Source organism: Leiobunum rupestre, chromosome 1, assembly GCF_980474605.1.
Source record: "Leiobunum rupestre chromosome 1, qqLeiRupe1.1.hap1, whole genome shotgun sequence".
In the NCBI taxonomy this organism is placed as follows: Eukaryota; Metazoa; Arthropoda; class Arachnida; order Opiliones; family Sclerosomatidae; genus Leiobunum; species Leiobunum rupestre.
Window position 1 is genome coordinate 64,968,651 of NC_143384.1, and position 22,730 is coordinate 64,991,380.

The 22,730-nt window shown below is 37.5% G+C and overlaps 2 protein-coding genes and 1 non-coding gene across 3 annotated transcripts; 2 read left to right on the plus strand and 1 right to left on the minus strand.

The window, feature by feature from the left end:
* The first annotated feature begins 629 nt into the window (after positions 1-629).
* On the plus strand, positions 630-8,776 carry LOC149964946 (uncharacterized). The gene is made up of 7 exons (XM_090167325.1): positions 630-693; positions 760-932; positions 1,507-1,666; positions 3,038-3,163; positions 6,764-6,897; positions 7,244-7,564; positions 8,462-8,776. The coding sequence occupies exons 1-7, from the start codon at positions 630-632 to the stop codon at positions 8,774-8,776; spliced, it is 1,293 nt and encodes a 430-aa protein (XP_090023451.1).
* Positions 8,777-12,035: 3,259 nt separating this feature from the next.
* On the plus strand, positions 12,036-12,334 carry LOC149964947 (signal recognition particle RNA). Its single transcript, XR_016473598.1, has one exon.
* Positions 12,335-20,705: 8,371 nt separating this feature from the next.
* Positions 20,706-21,809, minus strand: LOC149964948 (M-phase inducer phosphatase-like). The gene is made up of 4 exons (XM_090170945.1): positions 21,713-21,809; positions 21,520-21,620; positions 21,221-21,456; positions 20,706-21,148 (listed from the first exon to the last, which is right to left on the minus strand). The coding sequence occupies exons 1-4, from the start codon at positions 21,747-21,749 to the stop codon at positions 20,890-20,892; spliced, it is 633 nt and encodes a 210-aa protein (XP_090027071.1). The 5' UTR covers positions 21,750-21,809; the 3' UTR covers positions 20,706-20,889.
* Between the last annotated feature and the right edge of the window lie 921 nt (positions 21,810-22,730).

The following is a 22,730-nucleotide window of genomic DNA, read 5'->3' on the forward strand; positions in this document are numbered from 1 at the left end:
GCTGACTGCGATCGTCGTTGGGCTTCCTAAACTTGGAAAATTTAAATTTCAATATTCTAACGCCGAATAATTCGTTGATTTTAAGATAGCACGTGGTTGGCACTCTCCATCGGCTGTGATACAGTAGGTCAGTGGGATGGAATTTTTCGCTAAATTATTTTCAGTTTAAATGTTTGCATAAATTATATTTATATAATTTTTACTAAATCCTTATTTTGATTATTTACGTCTTAAGACCACCAACTTATATCTTCTCGTATACTAGGCGAGTGTACGAGTTGATCGAAGTTGGCCGGGCGACAAGCTGGTTGTAGACCGTTAGAGAGTCTGTGTATTTTTAAATCAATTTTCCCGAACACGTGTGTTTACCCGCTCATTTGAGTCATTTGTGCCCTTTATTAAAGCGATAGTTAAATCCGTGGTTCCATCCGAGTCAATTTCCAAGCAACTTTTCTTCTTTTTCCGTTCATAAAAGTATTAACATATAGTTTCTAAATAATATTCGGTATTTTACATAACATTTACGGGTTTAAAGCTTATTTATAATTCTAAAATCCCAACTTTCTTAGCTTTAGACGTAGATCTTGGTCTACATTATTATTCATTATGGAAATAGAGGAATTTGCCTTATGTTTTTAGAAAGTGCAAAGTCTCAACGTGCAATAACTTCTACAATCCCCGGCATCATAAATGGTAAGTCAGGAATAATTAATTTTTTTTAAATATCTTGAATCAAATACAATGCGATTTTGCTTTCAGATATTTCAGATAAGAGTTTAAAAACAACTGTAATCTCAATGTTGTGCGACATAACTACAAACATAAAAGTTCTTACTGAAGTGGTCAATAGTTCAGCTGGCAGTGGTAGTGAAAAACCAATGGATATAGATTATACTGGCTTGCCACAGTTTCCCATCAACAAAGTCAACGACGTAAGATAATTTAATGAACTCTTGTGTGATAGTGACATAAGAAGAAAATCGGTAAGTTTGAATGCATGCTTAATGGCTAGCATGTGAAAGTCTTTTGTTTTGTTTTAGTCGTTTTAAGTACCAAAAATTCAGTATTCGAGTATCTAGTTCAGGTTTTCAAAAATATAATATTCTAGTACTTAAGTTTAGCTTAGCTGGGATTTCGAAATTCGCACAGTTTAACTTTCAATCTCAAAAGGTAGGTGAGTCAGTAAGTGCCCAAGCTACGGGTTATCAGGAACCATAAATATATAGATTAACAGCGAAGGTATTGTTAATTTGTCAATTGAGCGAGGTATAATTTTCCATTCTATGGTGAAAGATACGTGGTACATACATTGTCCAAATTATGGGCATTGGAGTCTGTTGTTTGAACCCTGTTCCTAAAGCGAAAATGTCCATTTCCATTAAAATATTTGGTTTTTAATTTTTTATCCATTCCCAAATAAAATTAATTTTCATTATCTCGGTTATCGGTGTTGAAACTGTTCTATGTGATACTTGGTTATTATTTAAAAAAATTATTACTAATTAGGTAGACAAAATTTTAACTTGGGGTACAAAAAAGATATCTGACTCCACAAGAAGAATTATGCGAAACCTAATGACAAATGAAGTTGCTCTAAATTGTAACTGGATCGGAGCAAATGAAAAAGAAGCTTTTGTAAATATGCTGATAAAGAATTTCATCATTGGTATAGTGTAAATAATAATAAATGTTTAACAATTTAACCTTATGATTTATCTCCTTTCTAGAAGCAGTAAAACGGTCAACCAATTTGAAACTGGGAAAAGCTATAGATGTTAAATCTGCAATAAAATTATGGTTCAAACACGCGAAGGATAGGAACGGGGGACGCCCAAGGAGAAGCTTAAAAGCAATGGAGTCAAAAGACACTGACGAAATGACCAGGAAAATTGTGTTTAAAAACTTATTTTGTATTGATAATCATGAATTTAAAAAAATAAGTCGTGTATAATAAAAAAGACAAGATATTTCATGACTAAAATTTAATATTAATGTAAGCTTTTAATTTCAATAGGCGAGCTTTCGAACCAAAGTCCCTTTTCAAGCCATAGTTGGGTACATGCTTAACTATGACTTGAAAACGACCTTCGGTTTGAAAACTCTCCTATTGAAAATAAAATATTACATTATTAAATTAAAATTTTAGTCGTGAAGTATCTTATCTTTTTATCGATCATTTTAAATAAGTTATTAACAGTGTCTAAAAGTTGACCTATAAATATTATATCAAATTGTTCAACTGTTTTTTTACGGCTTCTCATTGGCTGAAAGGTCGCGAGTGAATTGGCGACTAGCCCGGCAATAGACCGCAGCTTTCTAGCTAACGCATGATATTTGTTGGGATTTCAAAGCCTATCGAAGCGAGGCACGAAGCCTATAGTAAAATGCCTAATGCAGATAGCAAGTGCCCTTGCTACGGTAGCGCCACAAGTGGACTTCCTTTTAAAAAGATCATGCCACAATTCTTCCTTTCTCTAGTGTAACGGTGCTGTTAAAGCAGATTCTGCAACAAAGTGTTATATACTCAAATTTTGTTGCCCTTAGTATTTCTTTTGAAATTGGAATACCGGATTATTCGTATTCATTTGTCAAATGTCATTTCTTTGGGTTTATTAGGTTTTGTTCGGCAAATATAACTAACTTTTCATCTCTTTTGTAAAAAACTTTAAATAGATTTCTTTAGTTTGAAAATGTAGAGGAACATTTACAGTGCAAACCGGATGCAACTCTATGAATGGAAGCAATGTTATCGAAAACGCTCGGAAGCTTAATCGGACCAAATTATTGCTCAACTCCAAACCCTTTACTCCCGTGACACTCATCAGATATTTCTGAATTTAATTATTTCCGTTTTGACTTATAAATCACGCGACTTCTTTTGAAGATTGTCTAAAAGAAACAAGTTATTGTAATATAACGACCACTTAGACTTCGTACAACTGTTTTTGGATCGTCCAACGTTGTAATTTAAAAAAGATAAAAATGCTTCTGTGTTTAATTACAGTTAAAATAATAATGGTTTATTTTAAATTGATAGGAATTATTAACGCTTCGTTTGGGTTTCAATACTTAGATATTTCACTTGAAAATTTTGATTTATGTACTTCATCGGATATTGATGCGATCACCCGGACTGCGTCAATGAAAACATTTGTCTTTAAAGGTATGAAATTTGAGTTACAATTTCGGAATTTATAGTCAATTCACGTTATCGATGCTTTAAAGTGATATATTCATTGGTAGATGCCGTACTAACAGTTAAATGATTTGAAATAGAGACAAAGTATATTGATACGTTATCCATTCGATCAGCAGTGCTGGATTTTCTATGTGTCAATTGTGTTGCAGCACAGAGACTCGCCGTCTTCATTATTTATAAGTGGTGCTTAAAATTTCGCCCTAATACCCTTTAATTTGGATCCTTGAAATACCATTTAGCCCATACCTAAGGCATTTGCTTCAGTGACATGGTGCAGTTTGAGAGAGGTGCTGAAAACTTCGTCGCATAATCTGCACGGTGACAAAAGAGAAAGGCATAAACTGTGACATTCTCTCATTCAGAGAAAGTTTAACTGCAGCCGTGCTATAAAATACCAAAGGTACTTCCTTAAGTGTAAGGATGCAGTTGGAGTAGGTTTGGTCTCATAGCCTTCCCCTTGACTTTGGCTTAAATCAGGCACTGTGGAGCCTCCCCTAAGCCCAAAACACGCCCAGGTGTAATTAAAGTATCGGTAATTTTAGTTTATTCCCATCTAATATTCATTTCCTCCTCTTCTCACAGAACTTCTGGATCACTTTAAGCGTAGTGTGTACCATTCAACTTACAATTTAGTCTCGCATCAAGAGCAAAGACGTACTAAGGACATAGACTCATAGATTACCTCGTACCATTGTGTAATACATACCGCGGGTGTACTAGTTTAAGGATAGCGAAACATTGATATAGCACAGAAAACAAAAGTTGTGGTTTGTAGCATTCTAACCCGAAAACTGATAATTGGCTTTACAAGCTGCTAGTTGAATTAGACTTATTGTGGTGCATTGGGTTTTAACTTAGCTGAGTACTTTTCCGTAATATATATTTTATTTATCATTTGAGTAACGAAAGTCAATAGGCTTAAATTACCCTTCGACTATAAATCTATAGATTAACCTTTATTTAGCAATTCTGATTTACCATGTTTTTTGTAATATACCATAATGAGGAATGGGTTAAACATTTTTATTAATTTTATTAACCTATAAATGTGTGTGAAAAAAGTAAATAAATATTCCCTTGCCCTTACCATTTTCTTTAAAGTGACGTAACGATTGAAAAAGGGCCATTGTTTTGAAAATGTTTTTTTATTAGAAAAGCCGTTTAGAATATCTTCAACGAGCTAATTTAGACTTATTCAACCGAGCCAACATTTTATTAATATTATTAGTCAACATTTTGTGAAATATTAAAGGCTGACTATCGCGTTGGTTTGTGAAAAAAAGCTTAAGTTTCCATACCTTAAAAAATGAAATCCTATCTTATTCACACAATACAATAATGAAACCGGAATTATTTCATATAATTTTAAATATGTTGGGTGTATATTGATTTTAATATATTCACGGTTTAAAAATGCATTTTATTATCATTATTATTTCTGGTGTATACAGGGTATTTAAATTTAATAATAATAATAATAATAATAATAATAATCAGCTAGGCTAATACCCAAGGCACCACCTTAGGCCTAAGTTAGCAAGCGACTTTTGAAGCCTTTAATTCAGGTGGCCGGGTTACAATGCGTAGGAGGGTGGTGGCAAGCCCTGCATGCCACGCGAGCCAACAGCTCCCTACACTAACTATTACCATTAACCTTAACAAGTTTTTATGGAAGGGGAAACTGAAGAGCCCGGGGGAAAACCCCTTAAACTAGTGGGGAAAGAACTTGCAAACTCAACGCAGAAGGAATTGTTCCAAGTTTTCACCCCTGGTATATTGCTTAAAAACTATATTGCCTAGAAATGTGAAATTTTCAGGATGTACACTATCGGGGAAGGTCGTTGTTATTTATAAATTTACGCAAAATCGTAACATTTGTCATGGTTTTAGAATTTTTTTAACGCTAGGTGGTAAATGAAAACTGTCAATAAACAAATTGTAGACTATTTTTGAAAACCTTATATTACATTGCATTGGTTTCAATAGTTCGTGCATGATACAGCATATTTTGAAATGAACCACGGACCATTGCTGGAGTTACGAGTCGAAACGCTGCAATAATTATCTGGCTCAAGTCTTCTTCGCTAGTGACTGCCGTCTTATAAACTTTCTCCTTCACGAATCCCCACAGGAAAAAGTCCGGTGGTGTAAAATCTGAGGACATAGGAGGCCATCACACTGGACAATTACTTTCAATCCAACGCCCAGGGAACTCGCAGTTAAGGAATTGTACCACACTTCTTTACCAGCCCAGACGTTGAAGCGAGATTGGACATGATTGTGGTGAGGAAATCCCCAGTGCGGATTTTCATTTCTCCTCATTTATGGTTGTTCTGTCTGTTAAACGGGCCGTCTCTAATAGGACAAGAGGAACAAACGGAAAAATATTCATTTGAATCGGCCATGTTACTGAACCAGTTGGAAAAAACCCAATCGAAGTCGCCTATCACCATCGTGAAGTGCTTGGTGGAGAGTGGCACGGTATGGATGAAAGGTAGGGATTAAAGGTATGGTGGTCAAGGACATAATACGTTGAGAAGTCTGAATCTTAGCATGCCATTCTTATACTTGCTCGAGGGTAGGCGACAAAGTTTGATGTCTTCGTCCGCGGAATATGGGATTCACGTTGCCATCATCTTCAAAGTCACGAACAGCACGGAGAATAGTACATGGTTATCTGGTCAACTGTCAGGATAGAATATTTGAATTAACTGACTTGATGACCCACACTGTAGTATAACTCTACCTTCTTGGACCGCTGTTCACGGCTATGACGAGGCATACTTAATTACTGAAGTACGTTGAGATAATGATTTTAATATCGGTGACTCCGCACTTAAAACATTTTAAAGGGAACCTACATTTAAACAAAGTGCAAATGGGAAGTTTAGTTAGCTTAAATTAGAAATTTTTGTAGACTTCCAACAACCTCCTTTATTTAAGTTTTGTAACACTTTCGGAAAAAATTTTCTTTCAAAAATAATTACCAATAAAACATATAAGTTTTAAAAACGTTAATTTTTGCAGTCATACAAACATTACAATTAAGATAGGTTTGTTTTTAAATTAGTTGTGAAAAGGCTAAAGTCACCTACTACCAACTTGTTATTTTCCATGACCTAATATCTCAGTGATCAATTGACCTATTCGGACCAAACCAACTTCATTTAGGGTTTTCAAGCATGTTCTACAACTTGTTCCTTGACAGTTTTCGTCTACCACCTAACGTTAAAAAATAAAAAATTTCAATACCGTGAAAAAGGTCACGAATTTGCTGAAATTTACATTTCACGTTTCTAGGTAATATAGTTTTGGAGCAAAATGCCTGGTACGATCAAATTAAAACAGCCTTATGGCCCTTAAATTCAAATAAGTCCTGGTTTTATATCGAAGTTATCTTTAACGACTACGTTTAATTACAGGCTATTACATACCGTATCTTCCAACGCTATTCTTAAACCAATACTGTTTTTTATTTTGCCTTCCGAAATTGTCAACATCAGTAAAGCAAATTAGATTTGACTATGACTTTCTAATTTTAATTAAACTAATTTAATCCTCTAGGATCGCATTTTTGGAGGATATCATCTTCTGGCATAATTAGTTACCCAAAGAAAATAAAAGAAGATTGGCCAATATTGCCTAATGATCTGGACGCAGTGCTTAGCTGGTCAGACGGGAAAACATTTTTCTTTAAAGTAAGGGAAATGTTTTTGATATTCTATTAAAATTCAAATATATTGTTTAAATTTAAAAATAATAACCATTGTTGCGTAGTCAACAAATTAATGTATTGAATTAAGCATATAAATACAGTTTAACACAACTAGTTTCAAAAACATTCGCTTCCATCGTCAGAAGCACACGTGGCGATGGAACCGAATGGTTTTGAAACTAGTTGTGTTAAATTGTATTTTTATGTTTAATTAAATACACTAATTTGTTCACTACGCAACAGTGGCTATTATTTTTAAATTTAATTTATGCCTAGGATAAGTCAAAAAGTTTTTAATTATAATGCATTGTTATTTATCGTTTAAATAGAACGATCAGTACTGGAAGTTCGAAAACATGATCGCATCTTCTGGTTATCCTAAAAATATCTCGTTTGGTTTCAAAGGAATTCCAAATGATATCGATGCTGCCTTTCAGTGGAGCAGAAATTCTAAGACATATTTCTTTAAAGGAGATAGCTACTGGAGATATGAAAAAAAAGGTCGATCAGTCAACAACAATTATCCCAAAAAGATATCCTTATGGAAGGGCACTCCAAATAATCTAAACGGAGCGTTTCAATGGCAAGACGACAAAATTTACTTCGTCAAGGAATCGAACTTATACCAATTCGACGAAACAACGTTTCAGGTACTTTCATTTTAAGTAATCGTATTCACAAGGTTATCCTTTTGTTTCATCTCATATTTTCTAGTAGACCTTTTTACAAATTTCTTACAGAGAAACGAACATTTCGAGAAAGGACTTTAGGTTCGATTTTAAAGCATTGTTTATTACAAGATTTAGCCAAATTATACTCTATGAAGCAAAGAGAATAATTATTACTGATTTAACAAAACGTCTAACGCTAGTTGGATATAAATTTTATGAAAAAGTTATAAAGAAAAGCTCAACTGAAACAAAAATTCTATTTTTAAGACGGTTGGCGCCATCTGGTAAAATACAATAATACCAAAAATTATACATTTGAGATGGTTGGCGCCATCTGGTAAGATAAATTGAAACGAGAAATTCTATATGTTCCAGACTTGAGGCTATCTGGTTAGCTAAATTGAAACAAAAATTTCTACGTTTTAGACTTTAGGCGCCATCTGGTAAGATAAAATTAAACCAAACCTTCCACATTTGGGACTGTTGGCGCCATCTGTTAGGACTTCGGAAATTTAAATATCGACCACTTATGACGTAACGCCTTTGAAGATAGATTATCCCAAGATAAATGTGTACCGATCTATTGCGACAGTTTAAAAATCTTTATGATAAATTAAATCAACTTCTATGACTTCAAAATTGAAACATAGTTTCGCGACTGTGGCACTTTATAAGCGAAGTTGTGTCATTGCATTAACTCTTAGTTTGTTTATCGAGTAAATTATTAAAGCATAGTTTAATCCACTCTCATAAGAGAAGGTAAATACAAAATGAAAGAAGGAAAGGTTTAAAGGGTTTCCGGATTAAATTCTGCTAAAGACGATTAAAAATGAACGGAAATAAGTCTATATCATTAAAGATTAATCATTATTGCAGATATCAAAAATGTATGAAACTGCAACACATCTTTTTAAATGCACAATGAATGATAAAAAGGAAACCACCAAAATCTCCGCTCCAACAAATGCGTCCCAGTCTCATATTGCTTCAAAAAAAACGAAAATACCTGCTTTGAAAAGTGAAGTTCGACATATTAACGAATCAGAAAATAAATTCAATGAAATGAAAAAAGAAACATTTAAATGTAGCCAAGATAGATCCTCGGCTACTGCTGCAGTCACTTCAGTTTACGTCGCTATTGTACTTTATTCATTTTTAATAGCTTTGGTAATTTATCAATTAAGTTTTTGACTCTCTGGCAATAAATTAAATTGCATTTTTTAAATAAGAGTTAATTCTACTGCGAAACCAAAACTGCACATTTATAGAAGGATCCATATTCCCGTTGTAAAAATACAACTTAAGCCATTTGTGACGTGCTTTACCACCAGGGCTAAAACCATAGTCGAAAACCCATCAGCAATTGACTCTGTCCCGGAGAACTCGTGTAACTTCACTATTGGCGTTAGCGAGAGACATACTAAATTTAGGATTAAGTGTGTAGGGGTATGCTTACTAGTTAGAGGTAAAGAGAATAGATTGAAGTTTGCAAGAAAGATTTAATTTGAAAATAAACATTGATAAAGTTAAACATTGATAAAGTTAAACACAAAAAGGAACATTTACCGAATATACGGTTGACCAATAAAAAACAAATTAAAACAAAAACAAAACATTTCATAGTTCAAACACCAACTAGGGTATTTCTGGGAATTCCCTTAAAATGAAGCCCATAGGGCCCTACTAATAGAACGATACTTAAGATTTTGAGTCTGGTGTCCAACGCCTTGCTTCTCCTGAGAAGGGGGCACGAGCGGTGTGCGCGCACAATTTAGACGTATTCTGGACCTTTTTTATTTCGATCACTTATACCGTCGCGTATAACGCGAATCATCAGTTTCGTGTCGATCACTTATACCGTCGCGTATAACGCGAATCATCGGTACCGAATAGATGATTGACTAAACAAATTTGAATTACTCACACCATCATAGGTGAAGTCGCTCACGAGGCTGTTTTTGGTCTCTTTCCTCAACTTCGTTTAGATTTCAATTCTTATTCTGCCTTCCAAAAACGCGGACACCGAGTTTTTACTCGAGGGTCACGTGACCTCTTCATCCGGGTCGGTTTGTGTTCGCCCATCAGTTTCTTTAGTTTTTTTTATTGGAATATCTTATTCCGGGTCAAAGGTCGGAAACGCGCGCATGCGAGTTATAAAACTTCCGCACTTAGCAAAGCGCAACACACATGGTAAATTTACTACAAAAACAAGTTTAATTGGACACATGTTCTTAAGATTGTAAGGTAGGTTAAAAATACGAACTTTCAAAGAAAACGAACACACATGTGTTCTTGGAATTATACTTGATTTCTTGCAAACTTCAATAGTTATTTTCATTGTAAATAAGTATAAAGGAAACGAAGGTAAGAGACAGGGACGGATTCTCATAAAGCCCCAAGAGTGGAGACACGTGCGGGACACTGTCAAAAGCGAGAACGGGGAGTAAAGGACCATGGCCATTAGCCCTCTAAACCAATTTAAAGGCGACCCTGCCAACACGCCTTGAGGCGAGCGAGCAGAGCGCTGATTGTAAACCTGTCAACCGTCATGGGGGCGACCAGCGTCCACACATGACGATTGATGGTGTGTAAAAAAACGAAAATAGGAAACAAATGTTTCATACGAACTACTGCATTTCTAAGCTAAAAATAATTTAACTGGGGAATATATACTTAGTTAAACTCATTGATTGTGAATATATAAAACTTAAATATTTGGCATTACGAATATATAAAACTTAAATATTTGGCATTACGAATATATAAAACTTAAATATTTGGCATTACGAATATATAAAACTTAAATATTTGGCATTACGAATATATAAAACTTAAATATTTGGCATTACACATTTTACGAAAATTGAGCTTGGTCCAAATTTTGAACTGCCTTGAATGCCTTTCGCTTCGTGGCAAAGAAAATAGGAATGGCACATTTTTTTTAGTGTTTTAATATATCGTCAGTTTAAAATGTTTTGACCTTTAACCCCTAAAAACCATATTTATCATCGTGTTTTTTTATTTCCGTTTGTATAAATTGTATTCCTAAAAACATATTAAGCAAATCTAATAAAAATTGAAAAGCGTTGTTTTTACCTCTCCGAGGGGACTTTGTACCCTAGGAGGGGTTTTACAACCACCGTGTCTGTCTGTGGGTCTGTCTGTCAGGGCTGCGAACGCGTTCCCATTTTCGGGGCAAAGGGTAATCACTGCGTACACAGTTTCTTGGCTCACTGCGTACGCAGTCGAATAACCGTTTTAGCAGTTTAAAGGTTAAAGTGTGACGGTAAGCGTTAACGGATAAATTTGCAATTGCGTTGAGTTTGGTTGGTTGGTTTCTTTTTTCGTTAACGCCTACCGTCGCGCCGGTTGTCATGAGAGTGTTTTTCCAACTGCTTCTTAATGACTTTTGAGACGGACCGAGTGCTGAGTGTTATGGCAACCTCTCAACATCCAATGGCAGGGTTTCCACCAATTGTTCACGGTATTCGTCTTAGTATTGATTAAAAACAAATGCGCCACCCCGGTTTTGAACCCGGGCCGTTCAGTCAGGCAGTTGAGCGCTCTACCACAGAACCAACGAGAACTCCTTAGCTATACTGCAAATAAGACACTCATCGTAAGCATAATAGTTAATACAGTTTACTTTAGCGTCGTTATAACGCGTGGGGAATGAACTTAAACCCATCCGAGGAGAGGTAATATTACGGTAAAAATATAATAATATCCATGGATAAACGGTTAACCGCAATTTTTATGATTAATTGAAATTTTGCCAGTTAATTTATCTGTTACGCTGATCTCTAAAAACCACGATGTAATGAAAAATGTAATATTTGCTAAAATGTTTATTTTGTAACTTACGGTTAAATATATCCAGAAACAAGTTGTTACCGATTAAAGAACTTATACGCACATTCCTCAAAAACCACAAGAAAATGTGAAGTATAACTATATGCACTCACACTCGAGTGATCAAAGTGAAGCCTCTAAAAAGAGTAGCGTAGTGTGCTTAGACTTACAATGTGCCCTTGAATGGAGTGAGACTGAAAAATTATTCGATAAAGTAATTTTATTTAAATTAAAGAAGCAAAATAAATATACTAAACAAGAATTAAGTCACTATTTCTGCAGTAGAAAACAGAATCAAGAAAAATATCTACAAATAATCTCAAGCGGAAACATATTAAAATAAGCTGTCTCCAACGACACAACATAAGATTTAATCCACTGTTTCCCTTGTAAAATATATAGCTCTTTCACTATAAAACAGACAAATAATATCAGCAGTAAAGTGAAAACTTGTTCATGAATTACTCCGAGCCATATGCGAACCGCTTCCGTATAGATAATGAAAACTGGGCCTAATCCATTTTCGGTATGGCAATCTAACATATTTCGTTAGCGACGTTCTAACGATTGAAAGGTCGCAACTCGAGAAGCGTCGTTGCCTGGGAGGAGTGGCGTCCTCTTGTAATCCAGCGTCTTGGAAGTCGGAATTCGAGGATGGTGTGAGGGTGGAGACTCTGATGATCATCACGCTGTGGAGATTTAACGTCCGCACGAAGTTTACCGTCAATATGGTGCGCTCGGGGGAGCTCGGAGTGAACCAGGTTTCTTAACGAGGTACGTACCGGCTTAGGGCAGAAATGCAGCAAGCAAAAGTACCCGCGGAAAACCGTCGTAGGGTTGCGTTTAAGAGCAGGGTCTGATTATCAGACCACCCAAGAAAGTCAAACTCGATTCTTTTGGCTTTTGTTTAAACTAACATGAAAAAGTGTTGCTATGAAAAAGAAAAAAACGGGAAATTTGACTGGACCCGTTTGGCGAAGTATCTCAAAAGGACCGTGGAATTGATGAAGTAGTTTCTCTGACCGTCCTCGTTTTCGAGTCGGTTTCCTGACATAGACCCACTGGCCTGGGGTGAAGTTAACTTCCCGGCGATGAGCGTCGTGAAGTATGGTTTGACGGTTTTGGGCTGCTGCGATGTTAGCTTGTGCTATTTCTCGAGCTTCGTCGATTGGGTAAAGTGTTTCCAGGGAATCTTCAGCGACGGGTAACGTTCGATCCATAGGCAAGAATGGGTCTCGTCCATAAACGAGGGAAAATGGCGAGGCTCTTGTTGATTCCTGGACGGCCGTGTTATAGGCAAAAGTCACTCCCGGTAAAGCGTCATCCCAATCGGAATGATCCTCGGATACATACATGGAAAGCATGTCCGCCAGTGTCTTGTTGAGCCGTTCCGTTAAACCGTTAGTTTGCGGGTGGTATGATGTCGTTCGAATGTGTTTAGTTCCTATTTGCGTCAAGATGTTTTGGGTCATAGCGGCCATGAATTGGGTTCCTCGGTCGGTAAGTAGCTCTTTCGGGGTGCCGTGTCGGAAAAAAACCTGTTCCACGAAGAATGCGGCGGCTTCTTCGGCTGTGGCGGCTGGTACTGCCTGGGTTTCCGCCCATTTCGTGAGATAATCAGTACAGACCAAGATAAATGTGTTGTTCTGGCGAGACTTCGGAAATGGGCCTAGGAAGTCCATACCGACACGTGTGAAAGGCATCCCAGTACTGGGAATAGATTGTAGAAGACCTTGAAGTCCAGAGGTGAGCATCTTACGGCTTTGGCAAAGAGCGCAGGATCGCACATACTGTTGGACAGACTGTTGAAGTTTAGGCCAGAAGTACCGTTCGGATAGGCGCTTGAAGGTTCTAAAGAAACCCAAATGACCCGCTGAAGGATGGTCATGTCCAGCATAAAGGACTTCAGTTCGAAGGCACTTTGGTATGGCTAGAAGAGGGCGCTTCCTTGCTTTGCGATATAAAATTCCATCAGTCATTGTATATTTTTTGGCTTGACGTTGTGTCGAAACAGTGTGTACTGCACTCGGGTGTGTGATATAGGTTATGATTGGACCAAAAACGGGATCTTGTTCTTGGAGCTTGATGATCTCTGGTAATTCGATTAATGCGCCAATAACATCAGGATCGTCTGTATTGGCGGTGTCCGTAGTCGGGTTCCTGATAAGTCGGCTTAGACAGTAGGCATTCGAATGACGACGGCCGCTACGATGAACTATTTCCATGTCCTGTTCTTGTTCTTGTAAAGACCAGCGAGCAAGACGATTATGCGGGTCTTTGAGGCTGCGAAGCCAGCAGAGAGAGTGATGATCAGTGACAACCCGAACATGTCTGCCGTGGATGTAAGGACGAAATTGTCCGAGGGCCCATATCAGAGCTAAACACTCCTTTTCGGTTGTACTGTAATTGATTTCTGGCGTTGATAGTGATCGGCTGGCATAGGAGATAACTCGCTCCTCACCATTACTACGCTGCGAAAGGACGGCTCCAATGCCCTTGTTACTCGCGTCAGGGTGATTTTCTGTTGGTAGCGATGGATCAAAATGTCGTAGAATTGGAGATTGAGTTAACTTTGATTTGAGCGTTTTAAAAGATTTGTCTTGAGCTGTGCCCCATATAAATTGGGCTTTAGAACTTGTGATTTCAGTGAGTGGTCCGGCCAGCTTGGCGAAGTTTTTTATGAATCGTCGGTAATAGGAGCATAGGCCAACGAAAGATTGGACTTCGGCGCGATTGGATGGCGTCGGGAATTCGTCCACTGCGCGAGTTTTGACAGGGTCCGACGTAACTCCATTTTCCGAAATAATATGGCCGAGAAATTTAATCTTACTCATGGCAAAACGGCATTTTCCCGCATTCAGCGATAGTCCGGCGTCACTGATGCGATGTAGAACTTCACGGAGGCGGTTTAAATGAGAGGCAAAGGTTGAAGAATAAACTATGATGTCATCGAGGTAGACCAGACAAGTGTTCCATTTAAGGCCAGCTAGTACAACATCCATAGCGCGTTGAAATGTGGCGGCAGCGTTTGAAAGACCCATTGGTAGTGCATTAAACTCAAATAGTCCGTCTGGGGTGCAAAACGCTGTCTTTTCTTTGTCGTCTTCGGCCATTGGAAGTTGCCAGTAGCCCTTGGCTAAGTCCATAGTTGAGAAAAACTTTGCACCATGTAGGCGATCGAGGGCGTCGTCCACGCGAGGGAGGGGATAGACGTCACGCTTAGTAATGGCGTTTAAGCGACGAAAGTCTATGCAAAATCTTGGTGACCCATCTTTTTTCGCAACGATTACGACACGAGAAGACCAAGGACTCGAAGATGGACGAATTACGTCGTCTCGAAGCATTGTACGAACTTCTTCCTGAATCATTTCGCGTTCGGCGAAGGATGTACGGAAAGGATGTAAATGGACAGGAAGGTGGCCTTGTGTGTCAATCGTGTGCGCCGGTAACTTTGCACGGCGTAGCGGGTCCTTTGCTGCCTTAAAGCAGTGATCAAACTCCTGTAGAATGCTTTCAAGTTCTGTCTTTTGGTCAGGTGTGATGTTGGTCGAAATTTCGGAGTTCTTCCAGGAAGGCTCGGTTGCTGCTTCTAGGTGGTTTATGTGACTGATAATCGTGGTACTCACTGACAGAGGTTCAATGGTTCCCAACTTCATTCCCGGATGAATGACCTTTTCCTCCCAAGACATATTAGCGATCGGAGCGGAATCGAACGATGATGATAGAACAGAATATGGCGCCGTAAGTCCAGTTTTAGAACGTAGTTCAGAACTTGGAGTGAGTAAACCATCCCGAAACGGTGCTTTACGAGATAGTACAATGGGAACTAGCGTTTCGGTCCAAGGCTTCAGAATGACGGGTTTGGCGATTGTGATGAAGGCGACGATGGGTAGATTTTCAGGTGTGTTTGCGTCGGGATCTGTCGATGTGCTTGGAAACCGTATGGTAGGTTCGGATCCGAAATTAAGAACTAGTTTTGTATGTCGACACCAGTCAATTCCCAAAAGAATATCTGCCGGTAGGTTTTGTAGAACAATTGCCGAAATCGTGGACTTATTGCCTTCCTGATTGATCACTATTTCAGTTCTTCCTACCGCAAACGCTAACTGGCCACTAGCTGATTTGATAGGGACACTGCTTGGTTGAAGACAAATTCGGTGAGATTCCACAAACGAGGTGCTGATAGCTGTGATAGCTGCTCCGGGGTCAATAAGGGCGGTAGCGGCGTGGCCATTGATTTCGCAGTGTCGTCTAAGTAATGCGTCATTGGCAGAGGTGTATGAATTATCCTCGGCGGCCGTACCCTCTAATACGACCGCTGGTGCTCGTTTCCCGGAAGTTGGTATTCGTCTTCCTGAGGCTGCTGTTGATTGTCCGGGGTTACAGTATTGACCGCGTAGGAGGGGCGGTTTCGACAATGCCTAGAAACGTGGCCGATGTTATTGCAGATAAAACAGATTGGACGACCGTCTGGGGTACGCATCTGGTCGGCGCGGCGTGGCTGCTGGGTTAGTCGATTTGCGGGTAACTGCCATTGTTGTTGGGTTTTTGACGACAGTTGCAACTCCGTTTGATGGGAAGGTAGAGATCGGTAGTTGGTAGGTATATTTTTAATCATATTAGAGGCATCAGAATTTGTACTTCTAGCGGCGGATCGACTACGGGCGGCTGCGTCTTTAGCTGCCAAGACCAGAGCGACGGCTTCTTTCAAGTCCCCCAATAAAATTGGCTTCATTTTGTACACGTCTTCTACGAGATCGGGACGTAGGCCATTCATAAGTCTTTGGACCTTCTCTGGCATAGCGACGTCTCGACTTAGTTTGTCGCACAGGGCTAAAACGTCAGCGCAGTATATATCATAAAGTTCGTTGGTTCCTTGGCGTCGGTTAAACAATTGTTGTTCAATTGTGGCGTCGTCAATGGTCTTCCCAAAAGTTGATTTCAGTTTGTTTTCAGCCCAGACCCAAGTTATTCCTTGTTTAGAAGCCGAGATATTTCTCCAGTAGGAAGCGGCTGTACCTTCGAGATTGAGAGACAAATACAGAATCCAGTTGTCGGCAGGCCATCCGTTCAATGTAGCGATGGTTTTGAATCTGTACAACCATTCCTCGATGTCTTCGGTCGAATCACCTCGGAATGGGGAGATTTGTTTAGCCATAGTAACAAGAGGTGACGAATACGATTGCCCGGCGCCTCCACCAATGCGACGTTCAATAAGGTTGAGGAAGATAATAAGTTTATTTATAACGAAAAGGAACACGACTGAGTAACAATTAAGAATAAAAATAAAAGATAAACGCGACGTTCAGGTCTTGTAGCGGGGACGGAAGATTCTTGGACGAAAATAATACTTTAGCTTAGCGGCGATTTCGGCGGTTGAACCTTCTCCTTCCTTCTCCGGACTTAAACCTAAAAACTCGTTCTTTTCAAACCTCCTCTAACCGTCATTTTTCCACCTCGCTCGAGCGCTCGTTCTTTAATCTCCTCCCCACGTTTTCCGAAGCACGCGGGCTTTTCAACGATCTTGAATCTTGGGAAAGGTTGTTCTCTGAATGCGTCACAATATATATTGAATAAAGATATTTGGAAGGATAAAAGGTAAGTTTAAAAAACAAAAATAAAGGTATAAAAATAATGTAACTAGTTTATTTATCTTTTTAGGTTCGTAAGCCTTAGCGTTTTGGAATGGGTCAACCAGGCAAAGTGTGTTCTGTATTATATTGCAACCAGAGAGGAACTATGCAAAATGTAATTGTTTGAAAACAATCATTATGAGATCACATTTGTGAATCGTATAAGTTTTTTTAGATATGCTATCATAAGGTGCCTTCTATAACACGAATGGCTTTGCGGCAGCTATGGCTGAAATTAATTCGCCGTCGGGATTACATTTACGAGCCAAAAGAACACATCTTCGTTTGCTCAAGATATTTCCAAGAGTCCGATTATCAAACTAAACGAGCAAATGGCCATCAATTTTAAGTTGGAATTTTGGAACTAATAAAGCAAAATCAACGTCAGCTACGTCCAATCCTATTCAACAAGCACCTGATAAAGAGTTGGGAAATCTCACGTCGGTCGTTAAAGATACCTTATCAAGTGTTATTGATGTTGTTGAGACAAATAATAACATTCAAGTTGCATTAATAATGATATCACAAGAATGGACGATGTGATAATCGATATAGTTCCCGGTGACTCGGTTAATACTTTCAATTGTTGTGCTTGCTTTAAAAAAATGGAACTTGAACTGAAAATGCAAATCCAAAAACAAGCTTTAAAAGTAAAAGATTTTAAATTAAGGAAAATGGAACTTGAATTGAAAACATCAAAGAGAAACGAAGAAGAAGCGGAAAGACGATTGAAAGTTCGTCTATTAAAATAACATTCGACGTTTTCTGGATTTTGCAAGCATAAGCGAACCTACCTTCATATCTATTATCTTTGGACAAGGTTTGAGAATGCAAGTTATCTTCCAAATTGGGTGAAACAGTATTGCGTCCTGTTCCTTCACTTCGTTTATCTCCACTTCATGGGAAACCTCCACACAATGATAATTAAAACTACTTCCAAAATATTTTGGTAGTTTGTCACTATATTCTTTACGAACACTTCTATTAAAATGATAACTGCAAACTGCGTTATATTTCTGGCCTATGGGCTTGCGTGTCACAGGTGTACACCAAGGTCTTTTCTCAGAGCTTTTACTAATTTCATAGGCATTTAAAGTAATAGCCTCAATCCATTGATTTCGAAGTTCTTCATATTTTGGAAATGTATTGAAAGATACATTGTGGTTTTTGAATGTTGAACTTCTACAGCCCGGAACACAGCAGCGGCGACCCACCATTATTATATTCCTATTCCTAAACAAATTGAACTTTTATTAATTATGATTTTCTTCACACCGACCTCTGTCCAATTTTCGTTTCTTCGTTTACATATTTGCCCGAAAATTGACGAACTCAGTCGTGTTGCTCTTTCATCCTTCCATAGTTGTGAGTCAGATTGATCTCTGGAATTTTTTTCCAAGTCTTCGGCTCCTTGATATGAAGCGTGAATTTTCTCTCATAGAAATTAACATATAAGAACGTTTTTATACTTCATTATATGGTGATAAAATAAATATACCTGTAATACTGATAATTCAGATTGTACAAATTGACTAGGAATTTTTGTAGGACTCCAAGGAATAGACCCTCTAACTTTAGATAAATGCGATGGTATCGTAAGTCGTTCAGTTGGTGTTGTTTGATGGAACAGAGCACATGGAAAAACACGTAGGTTGTGAACAATTTCAAAAACATGTTCATTTATTGGAAGTTGCAGACTGAGTGGCGAACCTTCCGGGGCTAAACCCATTCGAGTTTCCACCCACGTAAACTCTTCCGAATCTGGGAGTATGCTTGCCCAGCCATCTTGTCCGTTACTATTTAGATCCGATATTAATTGTTTGCTAGCAGAAACAACCTCAGATTTATCCAGACTAGGCGAGGTCGCATTATATATCTTGCAGAAAATTGCCTTATTTTTTCCACCTTCTTTAGGGGCTTGAGTATTAACATCAATGACGGAGAAGGGAATTATTTTTTGCCTCTAGGGCGGTTCCACTGTTGTGGTTTGTCTGTGCACGACAACTCATTAGGAGGCGTGCTTATTCTTTTGACTTTAAAATACATAGCAGCCTCAAAAGAGATATTGTATGGTTACACGTTCCTTTTATGCCAGCTGCACACGAACAGTTTGCATCCAAAATTGTGGGGCTTGAAATTTGGAAAGCGGCACAAACTGTGTGAGGATTATAATTTTTCTGGTAGCTTCGGTAGCATTTGGTTTTTTCATAGACTGTCGTCTCTCCTAAAAAAAATATTAATTAGGCATGTATTTAGGTTTTGTTGCAATAGAAACATATCAACTTATTGAAACTAACCATTATCTTAGAAACCGATAATCTGTAGCTTCCGTTATTAATAACGGAGGCTACAGATAGTCACTCTTTGTTCGTACCGAATATTTTAGTTTCAATTAGTTAATCCGTGTCTTAATTATTCAAATATACTCACAGAACTGCTTTACTCAATAAAGCTTCTGAATTTATGTATCCTTCAATTAAATACTTGCAGCTCTTTTTGTAATGTTTTGAGGTGTTAGACCTTGACTTGTAAAACTCTTCTATATTTTCGTTCGTTAATTTGGGAACCTCAGTTATTTTTTTTATATCCCACAAGTGGGAATATCAAACTAATTTGAAGAACCGCGTATAAATTCATTTTATTGTATAATTCAAACTAAATTTAAGACACTGAATATAACCCTAACGTATTCTTAGGACGTCGCCATATTCTAATATAAGCAGACGATTTCGCGGGGTGTTCGCTGCGCCATTTAGTGTGTCCTAGCGTCAAAACGAATTATACCGAGTATGAATTTTTTACCCCTTTGGCTTGTTTCACTGTATGTATTTTCGGAATCCGTCTATTTATCTGCTAAAATGGGCACTGGTAGCCAGGGCCCCAGGCTTGGAAATAAGGTTTATTTCTAAACTGGTCTATTTGGCCAGTGACTCCCAACTCTTGAATTATTTAAGTGGTCACGTACACCAGTTGGTTAATAATACGGTATATAATTTTGAATTAATAAACTGGACACTGGACCAGTGAACCCCTAGCTTTTGAATAAAAAAACTGGTCCGAGCAATTAATAAACTGATCTTTGACCCAGTGACCAACGCTTATTTCCAAGCCTGCTTGTAGCCGTTTTGGGAAAACGTTTAAATCGTGACTAAAACTATTCACCACCACCATGGATGCTCAATTTAAATTGAGTGTCTATGCCACTACAGAATCAGAAATCCCAGAACAAATTAATAGTATTCACCTTGATAAAGTTAAATCAAAAGAATTCCAAAAATATTTTCCTACAAATTTTTAATGAAGTTTGTTCTGTTAATGAAGAATCTACCATTCATTTTGTACAAAGCACAATAGCAAAATCATTACATATTAACCCGATTTTATACCGTAAATTTTTAATAAAACCTTTTTCAATAAAATAAGGGAATTAGAAAGAAACTTTTTCATTACAAATTTACTAGTCGAGAACTAAAAAAACAATTAAAAAATTACTAAAACCAATTTATAATAGACAAGTAATTTGTAATTTAACTAGCATTCCCAAAGAGCTAACAACAAAGACCCTTTTTTAATTTTTAAAGTTATTAAAATAGGAAAGTACCATTAATTAAATTTATAGAAAATTTCTATTTATTTCATATTTAAGACAGAAATCATTTCAAAAAGGTCACTCTTAAGTGATATAAATTTGTTTTGCAAAGTTGAAAATTTCTTATAAAATTATGGACACCCTTTTCATTGCCCATGCAATATACACTCCATGGATTAAAAAATACTGATTTAGCTAAAATAATTGAATGACCTAAAGAACCCGGCAATTCATAGTTTAAGTCCTGGCCGAAAAGAACTTCTGGCTTTAGAATCCCCAGTCCACGATTTTGACTTGGCTCTGAAATGGCACAGATCCTGCCGATGGTCTTTGTGATTCATTGGCAGATATTGCTGAGGTTGACAAAGCTCCTTGAATTTTGCAAAAAACTCCTTGTAACCACCTTCAAGCAGATAGATTTCCGGATAAAATAGGTTTGGATAATTGTCATTGTTTGCCTCGCGATCCTTCTTCCTCAAAAAACGATACCTTAAGAATAAATTATTTCGGTTATTATTAGCACTTTAGATGTGTCTAGGGTGTCAATTCGCAGATACTTACAAATTAGGACCTCTTTCTGAAGAGAATTCGCAGTGAAATATTAAAATATGTCGTTCAGAAGAAATCGAATTATCGCTGTTTATGGCATTGATCAGAAAGGAATTGAAAATGTTTTCTTTAGTATATATATTCTGCGCCCCCTGAATGTGTCCCCCTTTATATTCGTATGGATAGCGGCAATCTATGACTGTGTATTTCCAAATGATGTCAAATTTTCCAGATACTAATTTACTTAGCTAGAGGGAAAATAATTTATTATTGCAATTTCGTAAATAATTAAAAGATGAATTTAATCTTACAGTTTCCGCTGAAATTGTTTTAAGATCAGGATGCCGTCCTTTCAGAACTGGTAACATGTTCCGTGCTGAATAATCCCCTAATAAATTTGATTCCATTTCAGCTGTAAGAAAATATGTGTTAATTATAAACACTAATATAATAATATAATGCTAAAATCAAACACTCCAAGTTGAGCAATAAAATAGTCCTTACATCTCCTAAGGGCTGAGTCGATGTGTACATCAGACATGGATTGAGACCTTTGGATAGGAGACTTTTTTACGGTCAGCACTGACACTTTCAAGGAAGATACTGGTGAATCTGAAGCATTGGAGTTTCTGCGGGCAGCCACCAAACCGGAAACACTCTTTCGTCGTTTTGATTCCGGAAGAAAGCATACTTCTCCAGGTGGATCTGGTCTTTTAAAAGGAGGTTTCTCGCAACTGTCTTGTATCATTCTTTTACGACTAGCGGATATCATGGAGCATGATTCAGCTGTTTCTGTCTGATTTTCATCAGTTTCTCTCAACACCACTGGCCATTTATTTCCAGATTCCTAAATTACAATGACATATTAATAAGATTAGCACAAATATGAATTATTTTCACATTAAAACTTTACCATCCCATCTCCAATTCTGGCCAGCATTAAAAATGATCTTCTCATAATAGCGGGTCTCTCAGATGGTTCAGGAGGCAATTCGCTAATTAATGGAAGGTAAGAATTGGCCTCCACGCTGGAAAATTCAGATTGAACTTCTTCTACATGAGCTCTCAATATCGGTCGAGTTAACAGATCATCAAAACTACGAGGTATGATACTGCCATTTTCAAAGTTATCTTCCTGCAAAATAAAAAAAATGAAGTAATTCATATTGATATTATTTAAAAACTAGGAATAATATTTTATTGCAAAACTAAGATTGATATTTTACCACTTTATCTAAATCATTAAAAACGTCAAGGAACCCATCATCAAAATCATCTTCATCACTACTTTCAGCATCTGCTAAAACAGAGCTGCGAATGCTGCTGTTCGAACGACGTCGAAGCAAAAATGGACTATCAAAACCCTGAAAGGAGAAGCAAAGAATTTAACAATTGAAAACACTAATTTAAAATTTAAGAAAAAAAAACAAATTACATCAGATTTAGAGTCTTCAAGACTTAATTTAGATTTGCGAGGAGCCACTCCTAATGGTTGGTGAAATATTTCCGACTTTGTACTAGG